General features: G+C 46.8%; 1 protein-coding gene across 1 annotated transcript in view; it reads left to right on the top strand.

Annotated features, from left to right (window-relative positions):
- Positions 1 to 27,675, top strand: part of LOC147603462 (putative potassium transporter 17) — a 105,630-nt gene that overhangs the window by 17,834 nt on the left and 60,121 nt on the right. Inside the window, exons 2-3 of the mRNA XM_086796751.1 lie at positions 20,616 to 20,684; positions 20,774 to 20,876. Of these exons, the coding sequence (XP_086652877.1) occupies positions 20,847 to 20,876 (30 nt within the window). The 5' untranslated portion in view covers positions 20,616 to 20,684; positions 20,774 to 20,846. The remainder of the gene's footprint in view (positions 1 to 20,615; positions 20,685 to 20,773; positions 20,877 to 27,675) is intronic.

Below are 27,675 nucleotides of genomic sequence, written 5' to 3'. Positions count from 1 at the left end.
TTCCTGTCCAATTGTCGATCCACTGGGAATGTGGGAAGAGTAGGGATCTGCACGTGCTTCTCAACCATCTCAAGGCTTCACAAGGTCTTGTGAAGAGAGAGTGGGTGGGAAAAAAATGAAGAGGCTACAAATAGTATGCAAGGTGGCTGTCCAACGGTGATGGCCGCCTTCTACCCGATCTCCAACTCCCGAACAGCCCAAGCAATCTCCAATCAGCACCACAAATCAACAAACCCTCAAGGTCCCACTGTCTCCAAGCTTCAAGCCACTTCGGGCTCTGATACCATGTCAAAATGCACAACGGAAATGAAGACAACTGCGGTAGAGAGAAAAATGTAGATGAGAGGGGGAGAGAGAAGCTATATAAACTCGCTATATACACTAGAAAATCCCGAAAATGATACAAGAGAGGGGCCAGGGCCAATATATATGGCCCCAAGTTGCTAGTCGGCCAACCCATAAACAGCCGACAGCAGCCATAGATGCTCACGACTAGCAAATAACACTTTCAGTCAGGTAAAAGTGAGGATCAAGTCGGGTAGCACCAGTCTAGTCGGCCAGCAGTAGATATAGCCAATAGCCCTCCCACAGCTAGCAAAAATGGGAAAATACTATGGAAAGTGAGGAAAAATGGGGGAACACCTAAACGGGCAGGCACACACAAAACAGAGGCCTTGGTGTATACTATACAGAGAGGAGATGACTGCTAGCAAGGCTGCCTTCCACAAGATCCTAGTGATGAAGAAATAAGGATACTGGAAACCCATCCTCTCCCGGGCATGTCCCTAGGTAATGCAGTCATCGCCTCTACTAACTCCTTAGAAGTAAAGGCGGTCAGGAGGAAATTTTGGAGAGCGTGTAGGACCACCTCTCTTGTATGCCGCTGTGAGGTGAAAAAAAGAAGAAAGAACCATTGCCTCTATAGCCCTTCACCTCCCAAACTTGGAAAAACAAAGACAACGGAGGCACCACCAGCCACCAGCTGGAACACTTCTCACACTTCACCACCCACCCACGCCAGAAAGACAGCACAAAACAGGAGCACCATAGACCAAGTAAACACCCAGCAATATATATTCCCAGAAAACACTTCATACAAGCTTCTCCCGACACAGAAGCCTTACTCACACAACCATAAACAAAACACTCAGACCTGTCACTGCCGAGGATATACTACATCCCCAATCACCACGAACCTCTCGCCTGTGTGCTGTGCCAATCACACCAGAAAGAACCCGGCCACTCTCTCTTCAGAGGGTGCCCCACCAGCTAACCCTCAACTTCTCTGCAGCCCATCACTTCTGCATGTGTCGCTAGCAACAGCTACACCATCACTCTCTCTCTCTCTCTCTCTCTCTCTCTCTGTCTCTGTGCTGATCCTCTGCAACCACTTCAAACCCTTCCTCTGCAATGCTACCGGCCCCACCAGCCAAGCAGCCACACTGTTCTTCTCTTCTCTTCACTCGGTACCTGCTCTGCTGTCCACTGTCAGCTTCACCTACCCGGCCCACACTTTGCCAGCCTGTCACCTTCCTTTGTCTTGCATTCAGCTGCACCTGCAACTGCATATCCAGCTCTTCCTCTGTCGTGCCAACACCTCAAAGGCACTCACCCATGCTCTGCGCCGACCACACGACCACCTTTACTCCTTCGCATCCAACGGTGGCCTTTCACCAACTCGAGTCCCTGTGCCTGCAGCTCTCCAGTTTCTCTATGCTTGCGAGCAGCCCAGCTCCCTCTATGCTTGCCACTGCTTCCTTCGGCCACGAACACATCAGTCCAAGGCGGCTCCTCTTCTCTAGTTGGCCACCACTAGCCACCCTTAAAGTCGTCACAACGCCGCCAGCCTCTCTGCTATCACCAGCTCTCTACCAGGCCGCCACTTGCGCCACGAACTTCAGCTTCAGTCCTCTGTAGCTGTCAACCACGCCAGGCATCCTTGCGAACCAGGCGGCTGCTCCACTGTTCTACGCCTGCAGATCACCTGCGAGCCCTTCACACAAGGTCATCTGCGAGGCGGCACACACTCGCCTTCCTCTGGCTTATACAGTACCGCCTGGCTCTGTCCCTTCACGACTGTCGCCAGCCTGAACCTTTAACGCCAGCAACTCGCCCTCACAAAACCAAGGCGGCTCTCACGTCGGCCTTTAACATCAACAGCTCCTCTGGCGGGCCAACCTTACACCTCCACACTGCGTTACTACCACAAGGCGGCTTCACCTACGCGTATACCTGCAGCTGCGCCCCAGCGTTTCCACACACGACTGCCCTCCTGCGCCTGGCTGCACACGCCTAGAACTGCTCTCCGCAAGGGAGGCCCCCACCTTTACACGACGGCTCTGTCCAATCTTGCCTCACAACGAACCCAGAGGCGGCTCCTCTGCTCTAGTTGGCACACTCCAGTTGTCGCACCTTCAGTCACCAGCCCGTCGGCTGCACACGCCCGAGAACCCCCAACAAAACAAGGCGACCTTTCACTTCTTGTCTGCAGCCCGCGCCGACTCGCCAACTCTCCAACCTTCTGGACTTCCTTCGCTGGCGGCTACTTGGCAATCAAACAAGCAACCATGTGGCCTTTCACATTGGCGGCCACGTGGATCATTATTTATTATTTTTTGTAAGGCCTAGAAAATGGCCATATCACTCTTTCGCTTTCCATTTCACACCAAATGCCCAAGGCAACACTAATCCTTTCTTTCCTAATTGCCCATGCCTTCACATACTCTTCAAACACAACCCACGATGCCCGCTCATTTTCTTTGGGACGCGTACACATCCAAAGCCATCGAGCAGCTGAAACCACCTCCAGCGAACCACGTTCCGGACATGCCTGTAACAAACCCAAAACAATCCGTCCACCCTGTACACCTCAAGACGCATTCAAAGCCAACCTCTTCACACTTGCCATGCACACGTATGTACACAAGCCCAGAATACCTCTCAGAAAAACGCTTGACATACTTTGCCAACCCCCTCATCTGCTAGAGCATTCATGCTCAGCAGCAAAAGCAAAAATCTAGTAGCTATCCACCAGGATCAAAAGGAAACAGCAACTCACCATCCCATTCTTCAGCATCCCTGAAACACCATGGTTGCATCACTGCATACCAAACATCAACCATAGCCACAAAATCTTTTTTGTCCACTCCACCCACAACAAACCTCCTCATCTTCGAAATCTGTGGCATTACAGCATTTAGCATCCCATTCATCAACACCTGTGAAGGCCAGGTTCCAACATTTTGACCTTTATCCACACAAGAATCCACATCCTTTCCAACAGCAGTGTCCACCAGCACTTCCAGCTCTTGTAATTCAGGCATCTCTTCACAACCATAGAGCTCAACTGGTTCAGAACCCTTGTCATCCATGGACTTTGCCTTTAGCATTTCAGCAACACGCATAGAAGCCTTTGTTACACTCTCAACCATATCTGCATCCATCTCCACCTCTGGCTCCTGTTCATCAAGGCTAGCAACTTCCCATATATCATCCTCAGGCACAATACTCACCTCACAACGCTCTTCATCAGCCAAATCAACATGCATACCTTCTTGAGTGTTGCCAACCCCCCTGGTATCATCGTCCAAAGACTTCCCAGCACCTAATGCATCAAATGGAAAAACATCCACTTCATTCATTTTGCAGGTACCATACCATCATCAAGCTGTTCAAGAAAATCCATAATAATGGAATCTTCCTCCATGCTCTCCACATCTGCATTACAAACCATCTTCACTTCATCAGAAGTCTCTACCCCATCCTCCTCCCTTTCTGTATCCAGCTCCTCTTCCTTCTTATCATCAGCCAATCCCAAGACATCATCCTCTTTACTTCCCTGTGCATGCATATCATCCAGATCCGAATGTAAATGATCTCCAATAGAGCCTTCCAAATCACTGTCATGTACAGCTATGACATCCAAATCCAAAGAAGAATCCACTGGCAACTCCTCATCTTCACTTTGCTCCTTCACCTGCTTTTCATCCACCTTTACCTGCTTTAAAGACTTTGGAAAAAAATCAGAAGGCAAATAGAACATCCCCCTTTGCACCTGTATCGGCCTTTGAGGCTCCTGTCTAATCAAACTTTGCATAGGACTCTTATCCACCTCAACCAAATTTACCTGCATATCCCTTGCAGACACAATACCTTCATACGGATAAATACCCATCTCCATCTGCGTCAAAATTTTGCCTTCCTTTTCCCTAGCAACACTAACTGCATCATCAAATGACTTGGGATTCTTCAACTCAACCCTGACCTTCAAATGGGGTAGCAAACCATCAATAAACAAGCTCTTCTTCAGAAACATAGGAGGAACTTCCTGCTTTAATGTCATACACCACTTACCCCATAAACATGTAAATACCTGCACAAAATCGTCCAGTGATTGCCCATGTACCTGCTTCAAGATGCTCAATTCCTGCCAAAACACACTAGAATCCTCTGTTTGCTGAAAACGCTCCAAAAGGCCTTCTTTCAACCTGTCTAAGGTCAAAACACCAGCATCCTGTGCTTCAAAATCCTTAAGCCAGCTTCGGGCATCTCCCTTCAAGAAAATCTTTATCAGCTTCAAAACCTGCAATTCATCTGTAACATGATTGCTAATGCATGCCAGCTCCATCTGCTCCAAAAAGTCACACACATCCTCATCCTTCCTGCCATGAAATTCAGGATAAGACCACATCCTGAAAACCTATAACAATCCCTGAGCTCTCCTTAGTGGAACATACGCCCTTCTAGGAAGCAAGAACAACACCAGAGCTATCCTCTGTGGAGGCGCCAGAAGAATGTGAGGTGAAAAAAAGAAGAAAGAACCACTGCCTCTATAGCCCTTCACCTCCCAAACTTGGAAAAACAAACACAACGGAGGCACCACCAGCCACCGGCTGGAACACTTCTCACACTTCACCATCCACCCACACCAGAAAGATAGCACAAAACAGGGGCACCATAGACCAAGTAAACACCCAACAATATATATTCCCAGAAAACACTTCATACAAGCTTCTCCCGACAGAGAAGCCTTACTCACACAACCATAAACAAAACACTCAGACCTGTCACTGCCGAGGATACACTACATCCCCAATCACCACGAACCTCTCGCCTGTGTGCTGTGCCAATCACACCAGAAAGAACCCGGCCACTCTCTCTTCAGAGGGCGCCCCACCAGCTAACCCTCAACTTCTCTGCAGCCCATCACTTCTGCATGTGTCGCCAGCAGCAGCTACACCATCACTCTCTCTCTCTCTCTCTCTGTCTCTGTGCTGATCCTCTGCCAGCCACTTCAAACCCTTCCTCTGCAATGCTACCGGCCCCACCAGCCAAGCAGCCACATTGTTCTTCTCTTCTCTTCACTCGGTACCTGCTCTGCTGTCCACTGTCAGCTTCACCCACCCGGCCTACACCAGCCCACACTTTGCCAGCCTGTCACCTTCCTTTGTCTTGCATTCAGCTGCACCTGCAACTGCATATCCAGCTCTTCCTCTGTCGTGCCAACACCTCAAAGGCACTCACCCATGCTCTGCGCCGACCACACGACCACCTTTACTCCTTCGCATCCAACGGTGGCCTTTCACCAACTCGAGTCCCTGTGCCTGCAGCTCTCCAGTTCCTCTATGCTTGCCAGCAGCCCAGCTCCCTCTATGCTTGCCACTGCTTCCTTCGGCCACGAACACATCAGTCCAAGGCGGCTCCTCTTCTCTAGTTGGCCACCACTAGCCACCCTTAAAGTCGTCACAACGCCGCCAGCCTCTCTGCTATCACCAGCTCTCTACCAGGCCGCCACTTGCGCCACGAACTTCAGCTTCAGTCCTCTGTAGCTGTCAACCACGCCAGGCGTCCTTGCGAACCAGGCGGCTGCTCCACTGATCTACGCCTGCAGATCACCTGCGAGCCCTTCACACAAGGTCATCTGCGAGGCGGCACACACTCGCCTTCCTCTGGCTTATACAGTACCGCCTGGCTCTGTCCCTTCACGACTGTCGCCAGCCTGAACCTTTAACGCCAGCAACTCGCCCTCACAAAACCAAGGCGGCTCTCACGTCGGCCTTTAACATCAGCAGCTCCTCTGGCGGGCCAACCTTACGCCTCCACACTGCGTTACTACCACAAGGCGGCTTCACCTACGCGTATACCTGCAGCTGCGCCCCAGCGTTTCCACACACGACTGCCCTCCTGCGCCTGGCTGCACACGCCCAGAACTGCTCTCCGCAAGGGAGGCCCCCACCTTTACACGACGGCTCTGTCCAATCTTGCCTCACAAACGAACCCAGAGGCGGCTCCTCTGCTCTAGTTGGCACACTCCAGTCGTCGCACCTTTAGTCACCAGCCCGTCGGCTGCACACGCCCGAGAACCCCCAACAAAACAAGGCGACCTTTCGCTTCTTGTCTGCAGCCCGCGCCGACTCGCCAACTCTCCAACCTTCTGGACTTCCTTCGCTGGCGGCTACTTGGCAATCAAACAAGCAACCATGTGGCCTTTCACATTGGCGGCCACGTGGATCATTATTTATTATTTTTTGTAAGGCCTAGAAAATGGCCATATCACTCTTTCGCTTTCCATTTCACACCAAATGCCCAAGGCAACACTAATCCTTTCTTTCCTAATTGCCCATGCCTTCACATACTCTTCAAACACAACCCACGATGCCCGCTCATTTTCTTTGGGACGCGTACACATCCAAAGCCATCGAGCAGCTGAAACCACCTCCAGCGAACCACGTTCCGGACAGGCCTGTAACAATCCCAAAACAAATCCGTCCACCTTGTACACCTCAAGACGCATTCAAAGCCAACCTCTTCACACCTGCCATGCACACGTATGTACACAAGCCCAGAATACCTCTCAGAAAAACGCCTGACACCGCAAAACCCCGCTCACGCGCATCCAGCACCTGGAAGGAAAGGGGGGCACCCGTGAGAAGGGTGCTGAAGGAATCTTTGGTGACGGCTATCACATGAGGGGGTTCTGCAACAATGGATCCATCCTAGCCTCGTAATGTGCGGATACCCTCTCTCCGCATGTGTGGGCCCGCAATCTCGAAGAACTCTTGAGTGACCTTGTCTCCCGCCTGAGTTAAAAAAGAGGCTTTGGCATTATATCTGTACTCCACCCGCCGCTCCTCAATGGATCTGAGCTTTGTACGGGTGGTAGCAAGTTGGCTCTCAATCCATAGGCTATCTAGTGTACTCTCTTGAAGCTGCCGAAGAGAAGCAAGACCCTTGCGAATGCTCCTCTCCTGCTCTCGGAAGCCAGCCAAACTCTCCAAGGCCTAGATCAAAAGCATCTGCGGTTTGCGGTTGCTCCTGAGTGAAAATCTAGCCTCTCCCAAATCCCCTCTATCCTGTTGCAAAGCTTAGGGTTTTGGATGAGGCTATTTGGAATCCGGGTGCTCAAATGTCTATCCTGCCTCCAGGGGTCATCCAGGGAGAGGATAACAAGTGCCTAATTGGAGGAAGTAGTGCCAGCCAAAATACCAATCACGACCAACAAGCCCACTCCTCTACATAAAACCAATCTAATCTGGATAGGTTAGGGTGTGTACTTCTCCTATCGGATCTGGAAAAACACAGACTCCTAGGACTACGTCCAAACTGAGGAAGATGCAAAGGGTCTTGTACCCTGAGAGCTAAAATCAACTCCTCCCAAGCCGAGTACTTTGTACTTGATACTGTCGCCGTGCCACCATCGAGTTTGTCCTCCGCTAACTCAAGCATGTTAAAGTCTCCAGTCAAACACCAGAAATCCGCTTGCCACATGGAATGACGAATTGTACTTCAAAAACGGTGACAATCAACACTTGGCAAAATGACACTTTGATGGAACACTTGAAGGTACATAGAGATAGTATGCAGACAATGAAGAATAAGAACATTTGCATTGATTCACTAAAAAATGATTGATCTCGGCAGTCCCAAGATTGCTCACTTATACAAGTGGTCCAACCACAGTGCGTAGGTGTACCAATTCTCTAAAAACTGATTGATCTTGGCAATCCCAAGATTGCTCATTTTTAGAAGTGGTCCAACCACGTGAGTAGGTGCACCGTTCTCAGCCGAATATTAGGGGTGTGCCACCCTTGCTGATGGTGTGCAAGTGCCGGTTCTCCAAGGTACGAGATAGACCTAGTAAATGCCACAACCCACATATCGAATGAAGAGATTGGTGGTAGGTAGATACTTCCATTAATGATTCACCAGCTTGGAGTGCCTCTTGTCACATTTGTTGATGGCAGGATGGCTGGCAGTTGTTAGTTGGACACTGAGCAATCTGATGGGCTACCTATCTACTCTAATGCAAGAAAAAACAACAAAAAATTAAACCAAAAATTAGATCGAAGCTCTAGGCTTGTCCTAAACCTTTTCTATAGATGCAAAAATCTAGATTTGAAATTATTATATGCAACTACGCATTCTAGATGTATCTAGCTAGTTCCTAGCATGCTCTGAGAACAAAAATAACTAAATAAAGAGTTTCGCAGCAGATGTAAAGCAAAATAATATAAAAAGTTTTTATTATTTCTTTTTCTCTTCTTCTTCCTCTTCACATTTAGCTTTCCTATCATATGCGGGAAGTGAACACATCACTCAACCACACTAGGCTATGGAATGTCCCAAAGAACAAATCAAGAAGCCAAGATAATAGAAGTAACTAGCGCTCCCTGGCAGGTGCACCAACATTGTTATGGCCCGCTCTGGCTCTCTCTAGAACTCTCTCTCATTCACAGTGAAAACAAGAACAAGACGCAACATGTGGTGGGAAACTTACCAATGTGTCGCAACGGATGCAACCCTCTCTTTTTTAAGAGAGCTCAACGTCGTACTTGTCACAAACGGGCGTGTGTTTATACAAAATTTAACACTTAAATCACAAAATTACCATCCTCTGATCACTTCCATGCCCACATACACAGCCATACATCTCTGTCTTAAAAAGTACATGGCGATTGATTATACAATCTGGTAATATTGAAAAGAAATGACATAGCACTAGGGAACAGAAGATGGGCTGGTCCCACCTCCTTGAAGGATTTGTATTGCCTTAAGGGAATAAGAGTTTCACAAGTACATGAAACGGGTGGCCTGGCCCATCCATACACCACCGTCTCTTTCAAAATAACTGTGCATGAAAACAATTCACAAAATGCTATACTTGCCCACAAGTAGCCCAGCTACAAACTAGCAATATGGTGCCCAACACCCCTCTCCAAGAATGCCCAGCAATCCTGAAGAGAGGGAAGCCCATCTAGTGGCTGAAAATCAGCCTTAGGAAAATGCCCAGCACTTCCCAAGGGTTCTCCCGTGTAGAATTAGCGGCAACCGGAACTAAAATGATTCTTCCACAGCTTCAATCTTTGGAAAAAGTCTTTTCTTCTTTTGCAAGCTTGAATGGTGAACTTGTATTCTGAAAATGAGAATTCAGCCAGCTTTTTAGGGTTTTTGGAGAGAGAAAACACTAGAATATGGTTGGGAAAATACTTTGCAATATGTGCACTGGGTAGAAAGAAAGAAAGAAAGATATATTAACGTCTCCTAAAGGCTGAAATGGCCCATGAGACCAAAACAAGGTACAACTGATGATGATGATGTCTCATCATAACAAATCTGAAAGAAAGAATGAAAATAGTAACATCCTAAGAGAGCTAAGAGCTGAAAGCTGAACCGCTGAATCGTCGCGGTAAACTCCTCCGGTGGTAGGCAATGATGGCTCGAATCTGTCGATGGTGAGGGAGTCGTGGACGCGATCCTCGTGGTCGTGGGGCGTCTCGCTCTATAGATGGCAGTGGCTTTGTCCAGGGTGACTCCTCTGGAGGGTGGTCTGCCAGGTAGGCCTGTAGATGGGGGAGTAGAGGCTGGTGGGGTTACAGTGCCGACTCTGAAAAAATCTGTGAGGGCTCTCTCTCTAGGCGGCTCTGGTCCCGTTGCCCTCCTGTCCCTCAATAGGCTCTCTCTATGGCATCTAAGCTCAAGTATGAAGAGCCCTAAGCACCTTTGGTCCTCAAAGTCCATGATCCGACGCAAAGGTCCAAAGCCTTCACGGAACAGGCAGTGGTACCTCCCTCGGATCTCATACTAGACAGTACAACGACATATATAGTGTTCCTCCAACTCCACCTCCTGATGGCAAAGCTAGCATATGCGGTCCTCTAGTGATATATCCTCATATCGACCTGTCTCTATCCTCAGCCGGTGTGAAGAGGTGCGAATCTGTCCAATAGCACTCCGAATACCATGTGAGAGGTGTGTGTCCATGTAAGCATGGCGTATAATAAACCCGTCCATAGAGGTGTAGAAAATGACTATGGTAGTGTGCCATTTTCGTGCCCAACGGCTACGGGGGCCTGACCCATGTCCTCTCTGTATCTAGTCTCACAACGTCCATCCTGATCACCCGATTCAGCTCTGAACGGCTGAGAACGGGCAGTCCAAGCTGTAAGCAAAAGGCGGGAGTGCATCAATACTCATGCCATGCAAGGCTAATTAGTGTGCTGAATTGGGGCTGAAAATCAGTATTTATAGAGCTGAAATCAGCCTAGAAGGAGGCACCTAGAACAAGAAAAGGGATGGAGGGAGTTTCTCATGAAAAATTGTGGTAGAGAGTGATTTGTGCATGACTTTTGGATCAACATGAGTGGCTACATGGAAAAGAGCAACTCGAGTAGATAAAAGTTATAGAAAGGCTTACTTTGCATACTTTTCTTTTGAGTTAACTAACTTGCATGACTTCCTTTGGAGAAAAGTGAGCTTGCATGATTTACTTTTGAGAAAAGTGAGCTTGCATGCCATATTTTTAGGTGCATGAGATGATAAAGCATTGCATGTCGCATGCATAGACTTCTTTATTTGGTTTTTAATGGCAACATGGCTAAACTCTTGCTTTTTGGGGGTGCCCTTTGTATGCAAACTTTCGGCAATAATTGCGGACTCCATCATGTGCTGTAAAGTACTATTAGGATAAAGTTTTAGGTTCATCCTAATAATAGGTTGGAGAGACCACTTTCAAACTTCTGCATCTTCTCATCATTAGCTATCTTCATAAAGGGTGTTACTTTAAGTAAAAGAGCCCAAAACTTGTCTACATATGCAAACACACTTTCATGCTCTTTTTGTGACAACCAATCCCACTCTTTCTTTACATCCTTCTCAAAGTTAGGAGGAAGAAACTACTCATAAAACTGAATTTAAAGTCTTCCCAAGACTTTGGATCTTTATTCTCAAGAATCTTGGCCAGCCACCAATTGCTAGTCCTATCCTTCAAATACATGCCCATATGACGAAGCTTAGACTTTTCAGTAAAATTGCCATTCACAAATGCAACCTCAAGCTGTCTAATAAAAGAAAAAGCTTTAGTAATATCCCGTTTCCCATTATAAGATTCAAACTTAACATCTTTATCCCCAGCCTTCAAAGTCTTCAATCTCTCGAGGGCTTTTCAGTGGGAGAAGGAGAATGGGCTTTGGGTTTAGCATGGCTTTTATGATGGCGAGAATGGCTTTTATGAGGAGAAGAAGTGTGGCTAGGTGAAGGAGAGGGGTTATAGGCTCGAGAGCGAGAGTGGGTATGGGATCGTTGTAACATGCAGCGGAAGTATTCGTAATTAAGGATCCTGTCACACAAGTCTCACACCGCCTTCTGTATCTTGAGTTCCATGAGTTTAGCAATCCACTTTTATGACTTCAAACTTTAAAAGATTTAGAGAGAGAGAGATAGAAACTGTACACCAGATTGGGTTCCGAATTACCCATTGAAGGGCCCCCTATCCGGTACCGGAATAGTATTTGCTTTATTACTCTGAAGAGAATGACTTTAGACTGACGATAAGCAAAACGCAAGATCTGGGAGGACCAAGAGTTGGGGCTGAACTGTACACGGCTGTAGAAGCACCAATAATGACAGATCTCGAGCCTATGCACTCTTCCCAATGAAACGAGGGAAGGCTGCAAATTTGAGGCTGAGGTATGGACTGTTTGGGACTATGCGGGTTACCTTCACCGAAGTGCTGTAGCAAAGCGATGATGATACGAATGCTGAAAACTGGTTCTATGCAGAAAACGCAAGGTCTTCTGTTGGCTGGAGGCTGAGAACTACTGCGTTTTGCTGTAGGAGGATGAGAACTGCTGCATTGAAGCCTAGATGCTGTAGACTGAAGCACTTGCTGAAAACGCTGAGGGCTGATGTGTCTATATGCTGAATACTGAAAACGCTGGGTGCTGATGGGATCTAGGGCTGGATGATCAATCGTTTATGCTCCTTGTGTTGAAGGCTCAAACGCTTGATGGCTAAATTATGAGATGATTGGTATGATGCAAGTGAATGCTATTTATATGAATCATGCGTTGGTCGGTTGGCTCCCTAGAGCTGCACGACTGAGTCTTACGGCGGATAATAAAGGTTACTAATGGTATTTAAATGTTGGAAAATACTAAAAAATATGGGAAGAATACTAGATGATGTTCTAAGGCTTCTGCAATGTTCTAGATGATGTACATGAACATGGATGAATGCTACATTGCTATGCACAATGCAAACATGTCCTGATGCACACACTAAGGCTTCTTCTATATGATGATTCTCTCCAAGTGGGTTAAGGGACTTTGACTGACTGGGTAACTCACTATGGTTGAGGAATGACCTACATAGCTCATGCTTGACATATCCTCAACGGTTATTGATGAGATAGAAGCTGTCTGAGCATAAATCAATGCTCCTTCCGCTCCCTTGCGGATAGCTCGTCGGGCTTGGAGATGAGAAATCATAGGAATGCCAGAAATGCTTCTATTGCCACGAAACATGACAGGCTCAAGAAAACCTTTAGAGATAATAAAGGTGTCCTGTCCCCAATTGGGAATAGGTTTATACTGATGAAACCACTGGATTTCTAAGATCATGTCACACCCCAAAAGAGGAGAGACAATGAAATCTTGTTGGAATGAGACCTTTTGAACCTGAAAAGAAAACTGCTGTGCCCGTTGAGATAAGTGGGTGCGGAGACCAGGTGTAAACCCGTCCACCTCCAAATGATAGGACACTAAGGTACAGCTCATGTTGGTAGCCAACTGGGGAGAGATGGTGTCCTTAAAGCTATCCATGTCAAAAAGAACAATGAACTTGCGGCCCTTGGCAGAGCCATAAGCTCAGATTAGGCTTTTCTGTGTGATTGTAGCCTCACCCTCCTGCTTAGCATCAAGCACCGCGGATGGCATGGGATGCATAGAAGGTAAGATTTGAACCGCATTGGTGGTAGCAGGCGGGTCTGGAGGAGCGGGGGATACTGCGGCAACTGTGGCAGAAGGCTCTTTGGAGGCTTGGTCCGCTTGCCATTTTGGACAATCCTTCTTACCATGCCCAATGGTATGATAGAAAAAACATTTGTTGTCTGACAGGTACTTTCTTTTCTCCTCTGGAGGAAGGTAACCTCCAGTGATGCCTGATTTAGCCTTTTCCTCAGGGTTTTTCTTAGGCTTGGGTTCCTTACCCCTTGAACTAGAGCTGGAAATGTTGTTTGTCTTAGTGTCTTTAGAAGACGAATTACAGTTGTTTAGGCTTGCCTCCGATCATTCTCATTTCTTCATTTTGAGCGAGAGTCAAAGCTTGGTCATATGTATTGGATTCAAAGTTACAAACTGTGAACCGGATATTAGGATCTCATCCACGAATGAATTGATCCATCTTGGCTTGCTCAGATAACCCTAACTGTTGTGCTAAAGTTATAACCTTTTCGGAAAGCTGAAGCAAGGGTGACCCGTTCTATTTATGTCCATAGATCTCATCTGTCAGGTTGGTCAAATACTGGGGAGGGAGAAATTTGGTCTTTAGGACATGGATGACAAATGTATCCCAGCTAAAAGCTGTGACACTTGTGGTCCAGTGTGTATGAAGACTAGACCAATGCTGCCACCAAGTGACTACCTCACCCGTAAGGCGGGGAGCCACTCTTGAGGGTTTGTGATCCTAGCTTAAGGAAAATGACCATTGAATTGATGAGAATGAATTGATTAACTGCTAAATGATCACACTTACCATCATACTTACGAAAATTTGGTTGAGTTCAAATGACGGTAGTCGATGTCGCGGGCTGGTGGCTGGTGGCACCTATGGCTGGGGAAGCTGAAGAGAGGTGTTGATACCTCATATGTATGGCCTCGTTTTTCCTTTGGTGCTCAAGTAACATACGTTCTTGATCGAGCTCTCGAGCAACGAGTTTAGTCTGACATTGGTCTTCTTCGATCCTGTGTTGGGCTTCCTCATAGTCTCGTCTATCTGCTTTTTCTTGTTGCTTTCTTGCTTTAGCTTCAACTTTTTCTTCTCTCTGTTGAACCTCATCTTCTCTTCTTTGTTGTTCCATCTGAAAGAAGAGGGAGATGTAGTCGGGGGTTGCTGGAGGAGGAGGAGGTCGTGTTGTTGTTGCCTCCAAGAGTTGGAGACACTCCATAAGAAGCTGGTTCTAAGCTCTGAGTAGAGCTATGGTATTTGCGGTAGGCAGAAGAGCAAGGTCTCCTTCGAGGGAGATGTCTTCTTGCTGATGTGTACTCTCCTCTGTAGACATGATGCTGAAGTCGGTGGTCATGCCGGAACGCAATTTGACCATCCAAGGATGCCCTCACGCTAGGATGCGGTGTGTGTGGACAAGCTGAATCTGATACCAATGTAACATGTAGCGGAAGTATTCGTAATTAAGGATCCTGTCACACAAGTCTCACACCACCTTCTGTATCCTGAGTTTCATGAGTTTAACAATCCACTTTTATGACTTCAAACTTTAAAATATTTAGAGAGAGAGAGAAAGAAAGAAAGAAAGCTGAATTAACGTCTACTAGAGGCCGAACTCGACCTATGAGACAAATCAATGTACAATTGTCAATGTCCTCTGGATGTCCAGAAAAAAAGGACAAAAGAAACATGAAATAAACTATGAAAGTACTGAGCTAGTGGGGAAGGTGTGATGGATTGAGCACTACTGCTAAAGGCTCAGTATGCAACCTATATGCGTAGGGTATACAAGAATGCAATGCAGATTTGTCTAGCTCCAACTAGTACCATAATGGGGGTGTAATATGCGATACATAGGCGATGGCGAATTACACCAGATTGGGTCCCGAATTACCCACTGAAGGGCCCCCTATCCTGTTACTGGAATAGTATTTGCTTTATTACTTTGAAGAGAATGACCTTGGATTGACGATAAGCCAAACACAAGATCTCGGAGGGCCAAGAGTTGGGCTGAGCTGTACACGGCTGTAGAAGCACCAATAATGACCGATCTCGAGCCTATGCACTCTTCCCAATGGAATGAGGGAAGGCTGCAAATCTGAGGCTGAGGTATGGACTATTTGGGACTGTTCTAAGCTATGTATGAATGCATGCGGGTTACCTTCACCGAAGTGCTGTAGCAAAGCGATGATGATACGAATGCTGAAAACTGGTTCTATGCAGAAAAGGCAAGGTCTTCTGTTGGTTGGAGGCTGAGAACTGCTGCGTTGAAGCTCCTGAAGGAGAAAGCACAGGCGAAAGCATAAACAGTAAACATATGAGAGAGTGCAAAGGAGATTGAGAGAGTTGGACAAGATCACCTTTTATAACAGCAGTAAAGCTTTACAATGGCAATGGCCAGCACTGAATGTTGAACTATGTGCAAGGGAAGTGGATGAATGAGTGAATAATGGGGAACTCCTTATATAGTGCAAGAGGGAGCTAGCCGATTGCCTCTAGGGCTGGCCGACTGGCCCTGGACAAATAAATAGGAGAAAATCCAGTAAAATCCCAGATAAATAGTAAAGCCCCAAAACACCAAGATGCACAATTCTAACACCCCCTCTGCAGCTCATAGTGTGCAAGAGTCAGAAGAAGATAAGTCGATGAAGATGCAACCATGGACCCTCCAGCACCGCGAATACTGGAATCACCTCGGAGAGGGCACCCACCAACCTGTTTCATTGAAACAAGATGCCACCACGAACAACAAGGAACTTTGCTTGGCCGTGAATTCCTACACAAGTGTGCGGTGAACTCCAAAAATAGATGATGAATTGCTGGACACACCGCGCCCATAATCCCCAACAGTGGACGGAACACATCACGTCCCAAAAGCCTCGAACAATGAACTTGGAACAAATCTAGTTCATAATCTTTGTTGTACCAAAGATAACCATGTCCTGCCAGATGTCTAATGCTTGGAACTCCGAATCACGGTCCCCATGCACCAGTAAAACTCCTTATATAGTGCAAGAGGGAACTGGCCGACTGGCCCTGGACAAATAAATAGGAGAAAATCCAATAAAATCCCAGATAAATAGTAAAGCCCCAAAACACTGAGATGCACAATTCTAACAGCTCCTAGATGCTGTAGACTGAAGCACTTGCTGAAAACACTGAGGGCTGATGTGTCTCGATCAAGATCCATGTCATTGCAACACATCACTACCACTTTGGGATCTTAATCAAGATAGCTAGTCGATATGGGGAGTGTGACAATAAGATGAGGGCTACCTTAGAATCCCAACCTTCCCTCACGGATAATGACTCCTACACGGTCTTATCCAGTATCATAAAAAGATTTATGCAAGTAAGAGAACTGGAGCTCTGATACAACTGTCACAAACGGGCGCATGGTTATACAAAATTTAACACTTAAATCACAAAAATACCATCCTTTGATGCCATGCCCACATACAGCCATACAGCCTTAAGGAAGTAAGTTTCACAAGTACAAGAAACAGGTGGCTGGCCCAACCATACACCATTGTCTCTTCCAAAATAAATGTGCATGAAAACAATTCACAAAATGCTATACTTGCCCACAAGTAGCCCAGCTACAAGCTAGCAATATAGTGCCCAACACCCCTCTCCAAGAATGCCCAGAAATCCCAAAGAGAATGGAAACCCAGCTACAATAAAATCAACCACCTAGTGGCTGAAAATCAGCCTTAGGAACATGGCCAACACTTCCCAAGGGTTCTCTCGCGTAGAATTAGGAGCAACCGGAACTAAAATGATTCTTCCACAGCTTCAATCTTTGGTAAAAGTCTTCTTCTTCTTTTGCCAGCTTGAATGGAGAACTTGTATTCTGAAAATCAGAATTCAGCCAGCTTCTTAGTGTTTTTGGAGAGAGAAAACACTAGAATATGGCTGGGAAAATACTCTGCAATATGTGCACTGGGTAGAGAAATGCACAAAGGCTAATTAGTGTGCTGAATTGGGGCTGAAAATCAGTATTTATAGAGCTGAAATCAGCCTAGAAGGAGGCGCCTAGAACAAGAAAAGGGATGGAGGGAGTTGCTCATGAAAAATTGTGGTAGAGAGCGATTTGTGCAGGACTTTTGGATCAACATCTTTTCTTCTTCATTGCACTCCTCTGGTTAGAAGGGCCTGTAGTGTCCGTAGTAGTAGTAGTGGCTGCAACTGTATCATCATAGATATGCGCAAAGTGTAGTGTGTCCCCATAGGTGCGATCCAGGCGTCCCCAGATCCATGAGCTTCACATGCAATGAAATCCAGGCATTGTTCAGGCAAACAAAACAGTAGACACAAATAAGTCATGCACACATATGTATGCATGTAATGTGTGAAAATGGTATTCATCTAGCCCTAAAAAGGGAATTTATTGGCTTTATTTTATGTTTTTTGTGTCTTGCTGCTGGCTGACAGCCCTTGGCCTGGCTGACCAGCAGCACACCACCATATATATAACATAGCCTTTTCATTCAGCAATTTGTACCACTTCATTGATCACATTAGGTACCACATCATGATCTGTTGCTGCTGTTGCTGGCGCCTACTCTGCATCTGATTCGTCATCCTCGCCTGTCAGCTCCAGCACATCAGCATTTCATATTAGTTCATGGGACAGCAGCCCTCTCTGCTACAATAGAGCATACCATCGTTTTACCTCAGCTTATGGGACAGCAGCCCTCTCTGCTACACACAACACATCAACGTTTCTATCTTTAGTTTATGGGACAGCAGCCCTCTCTGCTACGCACAACACACCAATGTTATATCTTCAGTTCATGGGACAGCAACCCTCTCTGCTACATACAGCACACCAGCGCTATATCTTCAGTTCATGGGACATCAGCCCTCTCTGCTGCACAGTACAATACTTCATCGTTTTCCTTCTAGAGTTTACCTTGGGACAACAGTCCACTCTCTGCTACAGTTTATCATCGTTTTTCTTCTACATTTTACCTTGGGACAGCAGCCCACTCTCTGCTCACCATCTCACACCACTCGGGACGACAACCCTCTCTGCTTCTCTCCATCCCTTCAGTACTGCAGCACCCTTGTCACCAGAGCTTGCAATGGCAGAGCTCTCTGCTCCTCACCACCCCTCAGGTATTGCAGTACCCTTGTCACCAGAGCTTGCACCACTCGGGACGGCAGCCCTCTCTGATCTTCATCACCATTCAGGTACCGCAGCACCCTTGTCACCAGAGTTTGCATCATCATCGACATCATCATCACTTCAGCTTCCGCTGCTCACTACCACCTCGGAGTGCCTTTGCATCCACCGACGCGAGCCTTCGACACTTACCACCTCATGGAGTGCCTTTGCCTCACATCGACGCGAGCCTTCGTCACCGACTGTGCTTCAGCTCCAACATCCTCTTTGCTTCTCCACTAGTCTACTACTCAGAGTCACCTCACATCAGAGGGCTCTTGTACATATGTTCACTCACCATTATATATAGACTCACTCACCTATTTCATACTGTGTTGTTTTGCTCTGATCTCTCGTACATATGGTCCTTTTGTCCTTTTGCCCTCACATCTAAATACCTATTTTGGAAGAAACCCCGTCTATTTACATGTACTTGAAATTTACAAAGGCTGTGCCGTTTGGCTCTCCGGGATCCGTCAAATGTCCATAGCATCATGTATTACATTTGGTTCTCCAAGATCCATCAAATGCCTAACATGCTTCTTTGTAGCCAAGATCTTGTAGATACACCTGGCTTAACCATAAACATACCATGGCCACACGTAGTGTCCAATACCCATGTCCATTGATAATAGAGAATTAAGAATATAAATCCCAAGAAATTAGGGAGTAGTTACAATACTCCTCTCGATCCATTGTCATGCTGGCTTGGTTATAGTCCATTGGGTAGCCATGCACTCCTCCCTCTCACAGCTATGGTAGTTACACAAGCATAAGGGTAGAGTAGAGAAGCAAGAGAGACTCAATTGTACAATGGGAGAGTGTGTTGGATTATGAGAGAAATATACAAGGCCATAAGTGTTCACACACATTTAAGTTGTGGCCCATCAGGCGCCCAAGGTTCATAGTGACCTATTGCTTATACAATGGCATTATACAAAGCTTAATCTCACAGGGGATTCATTCTACTTTGCTACCACATGCTTTTGGAGTGGGAATCGCTACATAAGTATTCCGTCGGACAATTATGGGCGCCCATCCAAGTTGTAGATTTGGATGCTTCATAGCTTGATCATACATCCTTTTAGTGTGTCAATCTTTTCTCTTTGTCGTAGAATATAAGTGGCAGAAAGCCCTGACAATGCATAAAGTATCTACGAGAAAGCTTAGAGATTTTGCAAAGGCATCCTTTTCAAATTGCTTAGAAAAGCAACTTATCTGAGGATGTAGCCCATGTGAGGTTGGGGTCATCTAAATGAGCCCCTTCCTCCTTCCTCCTTAGTAAGTAGGTCATTCTTGAGTCAAACTAGAAGGTCAAGCCGCTACAAGTCAAAGATTACACTAGTGTATGTATTAAAGTAGGTTATTCTTGAAGTCAAACTAGAAGGTCAAGCTGCTGCCAGTCAAAGATTACAATAGTGTGTGTATTATTGCCATTATGAAAACCTAGATGCAAACTGGTCAGTATCTTGAAATACAAGTACTGGCATTGGAGATTTACAGCAGTTGAAAGCAGAGAGGTGGTGAGGTAGAAGGTGTTAGCGATGTGAAGGTTGTATTATAGGTAACAAACACTTGCGTTTGTGAAGGTTGGTATTATAGGTAGCAAACACTTGCGTTTCCTCGTGAAGTTGGTGTCATGTTGTAGCAAGTTGCAAAAGGTAACATGTATTTACCTCAGGTGGTTGGTGCCATGCGAGCCAAGTTGGCTATCATAGGTAGCAAACGCTTGTGTTTGCGAGCCAAGTTTGCTATCATAGGCTTGTGTTTGCGAGACAAGCTGGCGTGTCAATAAGCTAATATACATTTCCTCTTGTAGTTGGTGTCCTGTGATAGCAAGTTGCAAAATGTAACATGTATTTACCTCAGGTGGTTGGTATGCCATGCAATTGTAAGTGAAGTCAGGCATCTGTGACATGTTCTCATGTCATTGGTGTCGATATCCACGGGAAACATCAAGAAACTCCAGTTTCAAGGGGTCCATATGTTCAAAACATGTTTTATCTGTGTCTCCTCTGCTGTTTCAGCCATATCCAGAACACTACTTGCTGGTATTCCTTTGCGCCCTAGATTTTTGGTCAAGTCTCTTGTTTTCGTAAGCCTATTTTCCCACTTCCCTTTCCTTTTGCACTTTTGTTCCTCTCCATTCCTTCTTGCATCAACGCTGCTTTCACTGTGTTTACCTGTTTCAGCCCCTCCAATAACTTCTTTCTGCTTTCTTATTTCCCAGGACTGTGAGAAACAAACGAACACAGATTCAACTTTGGAGGAGTAAAATATGCTCACTAATTGTTGCTAGGTTTGTGCTACCTTTATAAATGTACTGTATATTCAAGTTTTGAGTGTTACTGTTGCTAATGCAATCGTTTACAATAATGGTTTGTCTAGGTTTATATGTGAAAATGCAGAATGATATGCACCCTGATGCTCTGCAAGTGTCTGTTTGATGGATTGAATAAAGATGACCGAAGTGAATGATGAGGAAACTGAGGTGGCACATTATACTCGGTCTATTCACTTCATAACAACAACATTGTTTCTCATGAATCTTCAGAGTTGTTTATTGTTTTGAATATTCTCTTTATTTAGGCAGATACCCCCCCCCCCCCCCCCCCCCCCCCTCCTCTCCCCCCCAAAATCTCTCTCTCTCTCTCGGCTTCCAATCAAGAGATCCCGGGTTCAAGTCCCATTCCTTGCACTTTGGTAAAAACTCATCCTCATCATCATTTCTGTCCATGATGAGACATGCCATGGACACTATTGTATCACTTTGGTCTCATAGGCCCATTGGGTCTTTAGTAGACGATTAATATATCTTTCTTTCTTCTTTCTTTCTCTCTAGGCATTGCTGCTTGCTGCTCCCCTTACCACTGTGCCCCTTCGGGGGATCCTCACACTCTATGAGTGTATCATTGGCAGAGTGCGGGCCCCAAGGGGAGAATCAGAGGACAAACATAGCACTACTGGGGTGAAACAAGGCTGTCCCTTATCTCCCGCTCTATTTGGGCTCTACATTGATGAGGTGTCTGACTACATAGACGGACACGGAGATCCAAGAGCACTTTTGGCAGGAGTTTTGATACCCATTCTATTGTATGCAGATGACATTGTCCTCATTTCTGACTCACCAGAGGGGCTTTAGAGACACTTGGATGCATTACAGGCCTTTTGCGAGCATTGGGACCTCACTGTAAACCTTGGGAAGACCAAGGTTATGATCTTTAACACCTCCTTGCAGCGGTTACGCAGATCTGCACAAAAGTTTACATGTAGTGGGGAGCCAGTGGAGCATATGACCTCTTATGTATACCTTGGGATCACTTTTACCAGACTGTGTTTCTCTATGCGCATGGCAGTATAAACCAGATTGATGTGCTGCCATGCAGCCTTGGGCTCACTTGAAAGATAGTGTTCACAGATACAATTTCAGGAGCCGAGGATGAAGCTCTGGCTATTTGACACACGTACTACTATATGTATGGAGCTCCCATCTGGGGTCCTAGTTTATACCACAGGAGGAGATGGAGGGAAGAGCCAGCTGAGACAGACACGGAGGGTGTATATGATGGGTGGAAGCCGATGGAGAGGCCGCTAGTGATGATGGTCTGAAGCATGATTAGAAGTAAGCCATCAGTGCCACACGAGAATGTGCGGGCGGAGATAGGGGCTGCACCGATTGTGACAGAGGCTATTTTCGAGACAGTGACATACTGGCATAGATCATGGGAGCTCCCGCGAGATAGATACGCCAGGCTCGCCCTAGAGTCCTCGAGACAGCTGACACTAGATGGAGACACGTAGTGTTGGTATGCCTAGGTGAGCACTTGGTTTGGTATGCATGGCATGCAGATGGAGGCACTCCCTCTGTTCCAGTATAGCATAGAGGCACCCTCCTTTGCTCTCAGCCACACAGAGGTGAACAGGGTCATTAGGAAGGACATCGTGAGACTGGATACTTAGAGGGCTTGGCACCCACCCGTGACCCGTCCAACCCCTTGGGACGAAGATGGCCTTTTATAGGGACCATTTTCTTCCCATGACAGAGGACGGCTTCATCACATGCCCGCACTACATGGACACACATCTGTCATTTGGGGTGCAATGTGCGATTGGACAGATCCACACCTCATCCCATTAGTTGAGAGTGGAGCCAGATATGAGCCGAGGGTAGTTGCACCAGAGGACAGGATATGTCAGCTTTGTCACACACAGGCTGAGACAGAGGCCCACTATGTATGCAGTTGCCCAATATACTATGAGATTAGGGGAAGGTTCCACTACCTCTTCCGAGATGGATTTGGAACACTTTCCAGGATCATGGATTTCCTAGACTAGAGATGCTTGGGACTTTTCCTCCTGGAGCTTCGTAGACAGAGGGAGTCCCTTTTGCAGTCTAGACGAGCGGTACCCGTCAGAGGACTAGCACAGAGAGCTCTCACCGACTTCTTCCAGACCAGAGTGACGAGAGCAGAGTTTGCAGGTCCGGTTTAACCCTGATGGTTGTTATGTAGAAGACTTTAAAGATAAATGCAGGTTGGTTGCTCTCTACATGCAGCCCTCTAACCACTTTTCTTTGCACGCTACCCCATTTTCCCCTCCTTTTGCCTTCAGTCCTTGGCTTGCCCTACTACACTATGTGCACTGCCCCGGTTGCCCCTTCTGCATTGCTTTCACCCTCTGCCTCCCTTCTAGTCCTTCCCATCTGCCTCCACCTACAAATCCAGTCTTTTCTTTTCAAAATGACGGAGTAGTGCAAAGTGGGGGGAGTCATGAAAGCTATGGAGGATGCTTTCAAAAAACTGCCCTCTTTAGAAGAAAAATCCAATCCTGTTCTGGACTTCACCATGAGACTGAAGGTATGCCTTGTGAAAGATTGGGCTGGACAGCCAGGGAGATTGTCAGGCCCTAGCCTGAACCTTCATGCACGTTAGACAAGAAAACAACCTCCAGGTAGCAAGAAAACCCCAAAATAAGAAACTACTAGCTTGGCATAAGGGTAACGATCCACCCTTCTGACATATACTGAATGATCCACCCTCTGATATGTACTAATAGCATGGGGCCTGGGCACATTGACATGTGAACTTGCTAGTCCACCCTTGATCTTTCCCCCGGTCATTAGTTTCTATGTGCATACACAACATTCGGCTCTCTTGCCTACTTGGCTCACACCACGACGAACCCAACCTTCCTTTCGCAACTTTCCTCGTGCTTGATCCATTGGTCCTTGCCCCAAGCATCATGGTTCCAATCATATGCTTGAAAAAAACAAATGTTTGGAGGAATGATAGTTATCAAAACATTTGCCTAGGGTTGGGTTCATATGTTGCCCTTGCAAAAAAAAACTTGGCTGACCTGTTGACCTCTCATGTTTTTCACTGTCATCATTCATGCTTCAAAGTTCAAGCTTTATAATTTCAGAATATCAGATTTTGGACTGCGTAAAGGCATCTAGGGTAGTGCTATATATAGCCTATACTCCCCTGAGTCCTGACCAGCCCTCACTGGGAAGTTGTCTCCCTTGGAAGTGGCACGGTATCGTAAAGATAACATATGTTTCTATTACCATTGAGTGGAACACTCCAAGAATCAGTGCCCTAAGGATGATAGAATGTGCAGTGGAAGAAGGGAAAGTGGAAACACAGGAGAGAGAGTGAGAGAGAAAGATGGAGAGGAAACACAGGTGAGAACTTGCTTTCAATATCATCATCAAAAGGAATACATGTCCTGAGCAAGAGGGGAGAACCTCGTAAGTGAGGGACTGCAGCTAGACAAGCTAGGCAAGCAATGCAAGCAGTAAAATATGAGGGAGGCATGCCGGCTATATATACCTCTACATGAAGGTAGCCGACTAGTGATAAATACCTCCACGATTGGGGAAAATCCCAAGGCCATAAAATGGGGAATAAATATGGGTAAAATATGAGTGAGGGGTGACCAGCCCCTCTGACTAACATGGTCAGCCCTAGAGGCTAAAATAGGACACCAAATAGGAAGCCAGCAAGTAGGGGATGATGTCTAACACCCCCTCTCACCACCGGATGCTGAGCAAACTCCAAGAAGCCAGAGACGCCGTCCTCAATCAAAGATGAAAGACTGCAGAAACAGGTACCAAGAAAGCTCCACAAGCAATCTCCTCAGCAACTTAGCTACAAAAGCAACAGAACAAGCTGCCAGGTACACCGTTCCTCTGGAAGAAAACAACGATATAGGCTACGACGTGCTGCTCCAAATAATGGTTCCAGACCCAAGTGTAAGAACACTCCCCGAAGTCGAATGTCGTGTATCCAGCCTGGAGAAGGTATGAAAAACCTAGATCAGATCCTGTATATAATCAATCCTGGGAGAAGCAAATTGCTCCTCACTGGAACCCTCAAAGGAAATAGAGTCAATCTGCTCCAACTTTGTACCAAGAGTAGCCAAATGTTGTATAAAGGCATCCTCTGAAAAGGTCGGCATCGCAAGATGTAAAGACTCTGTAGAAAATATGGGGTCCATCTGCCCAAACTCCATAACATGAGTTGCCCAATGCTGTACATAAGTACGCGCCACTGAGGTGGGCATCGCAAGATGAAAGGACTCCACATCCCCCTCTGAAAACTGATATCGTCGGACTGGTACAAGCCCAACCTGATTCTGATCCAAATCCAAAAAACTCTGGAAGTACCACTGTGTCCTAGGCACGGTTAGCAACCACAGATCCAGAGCATCCCACCGGGTCCAAAAAACCATCCTCCAAAACAACAAACCATAAGAACTGGCAGGGGGAGGGGCATCCTCAGAAGCATCACAAAGAGAGGCAGAGGTAGACTCCTCACAATGAGGAAGGGAAGCAGGAATATAAACTGCAGTGGCAACAAAGTCCTCAAAAGCATCATAGATAGCAAAAGACTGTTCCAAAAGTAGAACCAGATCCCAAGAATCAGCAACAGATAAAAGATCCATGTGAAAGGATCACACCGCAAAAGGGCAAAACACCCTCCTTGTTTTGCAAATACTGCAAAGAACACAAGCTCGGACAAAATAAACTCTGCTCAGGATCTCTGAAAAGATCATTGCTCTCCTCCAAATAACTATAAACTCCTGTCAAAGAAGAATGTCTTCACAGATACAACATAGCTCCCGAAACTGATCCTCAAGTGAAGTAGCTAGAGAAGGGCCCCCTCTGAGTGTAGAAAACTCTTGTGGGAAGCAAAACGCAGCCAAAACACTGCTATCCAGCAAAAATAGCACTCCACCGCCAACAGAAGGCAAGGAACATGTAGGAACCGGGAAACTGTGTAGGCCAGGAACAAAACACAGGTATAGATGCTTCAAAATCAGCAAAACGCTGACTGAAATCAGAAATTCAGAATCCTCCTCAAGTACCAAACTGCCTCCAAAGCCACAATCCAATCAAGAAACCCCCTCTGCAAGTGATCTATGTCCCACTAGAGAAGAAAACGCAGCCAAACAAGGGCTACAAACCTGAAAATTCAGGCCAACCAGTGTCCACACCTCCTATGAGGAAAAACACTGAAGAGAAGGTACCATAGTCACAAGGGACGGGGGACGGTGACGGGGGACGGGGACGGGGACGGGACGGGGGACGGCCATAAGTAGGGAACGGGGACGGGGGAGGGAACGGCACTCAAAAAATACTTTTTTTTTAAAATTTTCTACTCTGCACTTATTCTACTTTGGAAGCACATCAAAATGAGCACAAATTTACACTAAAATGCTAAGATTTTGAGTCAAAGATAATAATTAAGTAGATACAAAATGAGTCATGACTCAAGAGTCAGGACTCAGGAGCCTTAAGGAGGCAAAATACAAGGACGGACTCAAATGAGTCAATGACAAAAAAGTGCTGAAGACTAGAGGCTAGAGGCTAGAGCTAAGTAGTAAGGCACATGAATCATGATCCATGAATGATCATCCACGTGAAGTGCTCGCCTCATGGTCATGGGTAGCTTGTGCGGCTGCCAAAGAAGCATCAAGCTCATCCTCAGTCTCATCCTCACTGGCATGCTGCTCCTGCACCTCATCCTCCCGTTGCTCTTCTTGTTGACTCATCTCCCACTCGGTGAAGGAATCTGCTTTCTTGGTCATGCTCTTGCAAAGCATTCGCAAGTTCGCGCTGACGAAGACAAGGTCATTGGCACGCTCTACCCCGAGTCGGTTCCTCTTCCTAGAGGCAATGTGGCTGTAGGTACTCCAAAGTTGCTCCAAGCAAGAGGAGCTGACGGCCTGGCTAAGTATGCGGATGGCAAGCTGCTGCAGCTCCAGTCCATCTGAACCAAAGTCCTCCCACCATAGAGCAGCACCAACTTTGGAGCGGTCAACCTGTGCATCATGACAGCCATAGGAGCCATGAAACGACCTGTACATCGAAAGCTGGTCCCTGATCTTGCGCCTAACCGATGCATCAGGCACAAGACGATCCAAGATGATCCTCCATCTAGCGCTCACCTCCCGGTCGCTCTCCTGCTTGTTGCCTTGGAATTCTGGGTCCACCACATAAGCTGCTGCATGCAATGGAGAGTAGTAGGAATTCCACCTTCCTAGACACAAGGCATGGATCTCCTCGTATCTGTCTTCGTCAGGCACGAAGTCTTTCAACTTCTCTATCATGCGATCCATGGCCTCGTAGACCTTGCCTATGCATGGCTGCATAGCGTCTACAATCCTCAACAGGTGGACTATGGGCCTCACCATAGCATCTGTGGTCTTCACACGCTCCCACCAAGAGGCGTCATCCGCCCGTAGCCTACACTCTTGGCCAGTGTTTGTATGGGACTCTTGCATGGCGACAAACTCGTCGCTAAGGAAAAGCCCCCTCAAAGCACCACTACAATCCTTCAACCGGCCCAACATGAGAAAGTTGTAGGCGAACCGGGTGTCGGAATATTTGAGAAGAGAGAGACAGGACCTCTTGTTGAACTCATGCCGAAGTCTTTGGTGGTTGAGGACAAAGGAGACCATGGTGTTGGCCTCCTCAATGAGCGGGCTGATCCATGGTAATGCCCCGATGTCCTTGAGGAGGTTGTTTAGGCAATGAGCCATACAAAAGGACACCGTGACATGTCCATACATACCTTGGAGAATAGCTCCCGCCGCCCTATTGGAAGGCTCCCCATCCGCAACAAAGCCCACTACATGCTCGGGGCCAACGATCTCCATGGTGGTAGCCCACTCCGCCGCAAGCACATCCGCGCTCTTCCGAGTGCCGGATGCATCATGAGATGAGATGAAGTACATCTCTCCACGGGAATATGCAACCATGCCGTGAATACTCCTCTTGCGGGTGT

Source organism: Cibotium barometz, chromosome 64 (genome assembly GCF_041138505.1).
Source record: "Cibotium barometz isolate CiBa-2024 chromosome 64, ASM4113850v1, whole genome shotgun sequence".
Lineage (NCBI taxonomy): Eukaryota > Viridiplantae > Streptophyta > Polypodiopsida > Cyatheales > Cibotiaceae > Cibotium > Cibotium barometz.
This window is presented reverse-complemented; position numbering and strand designations above follow the sequence as displayed.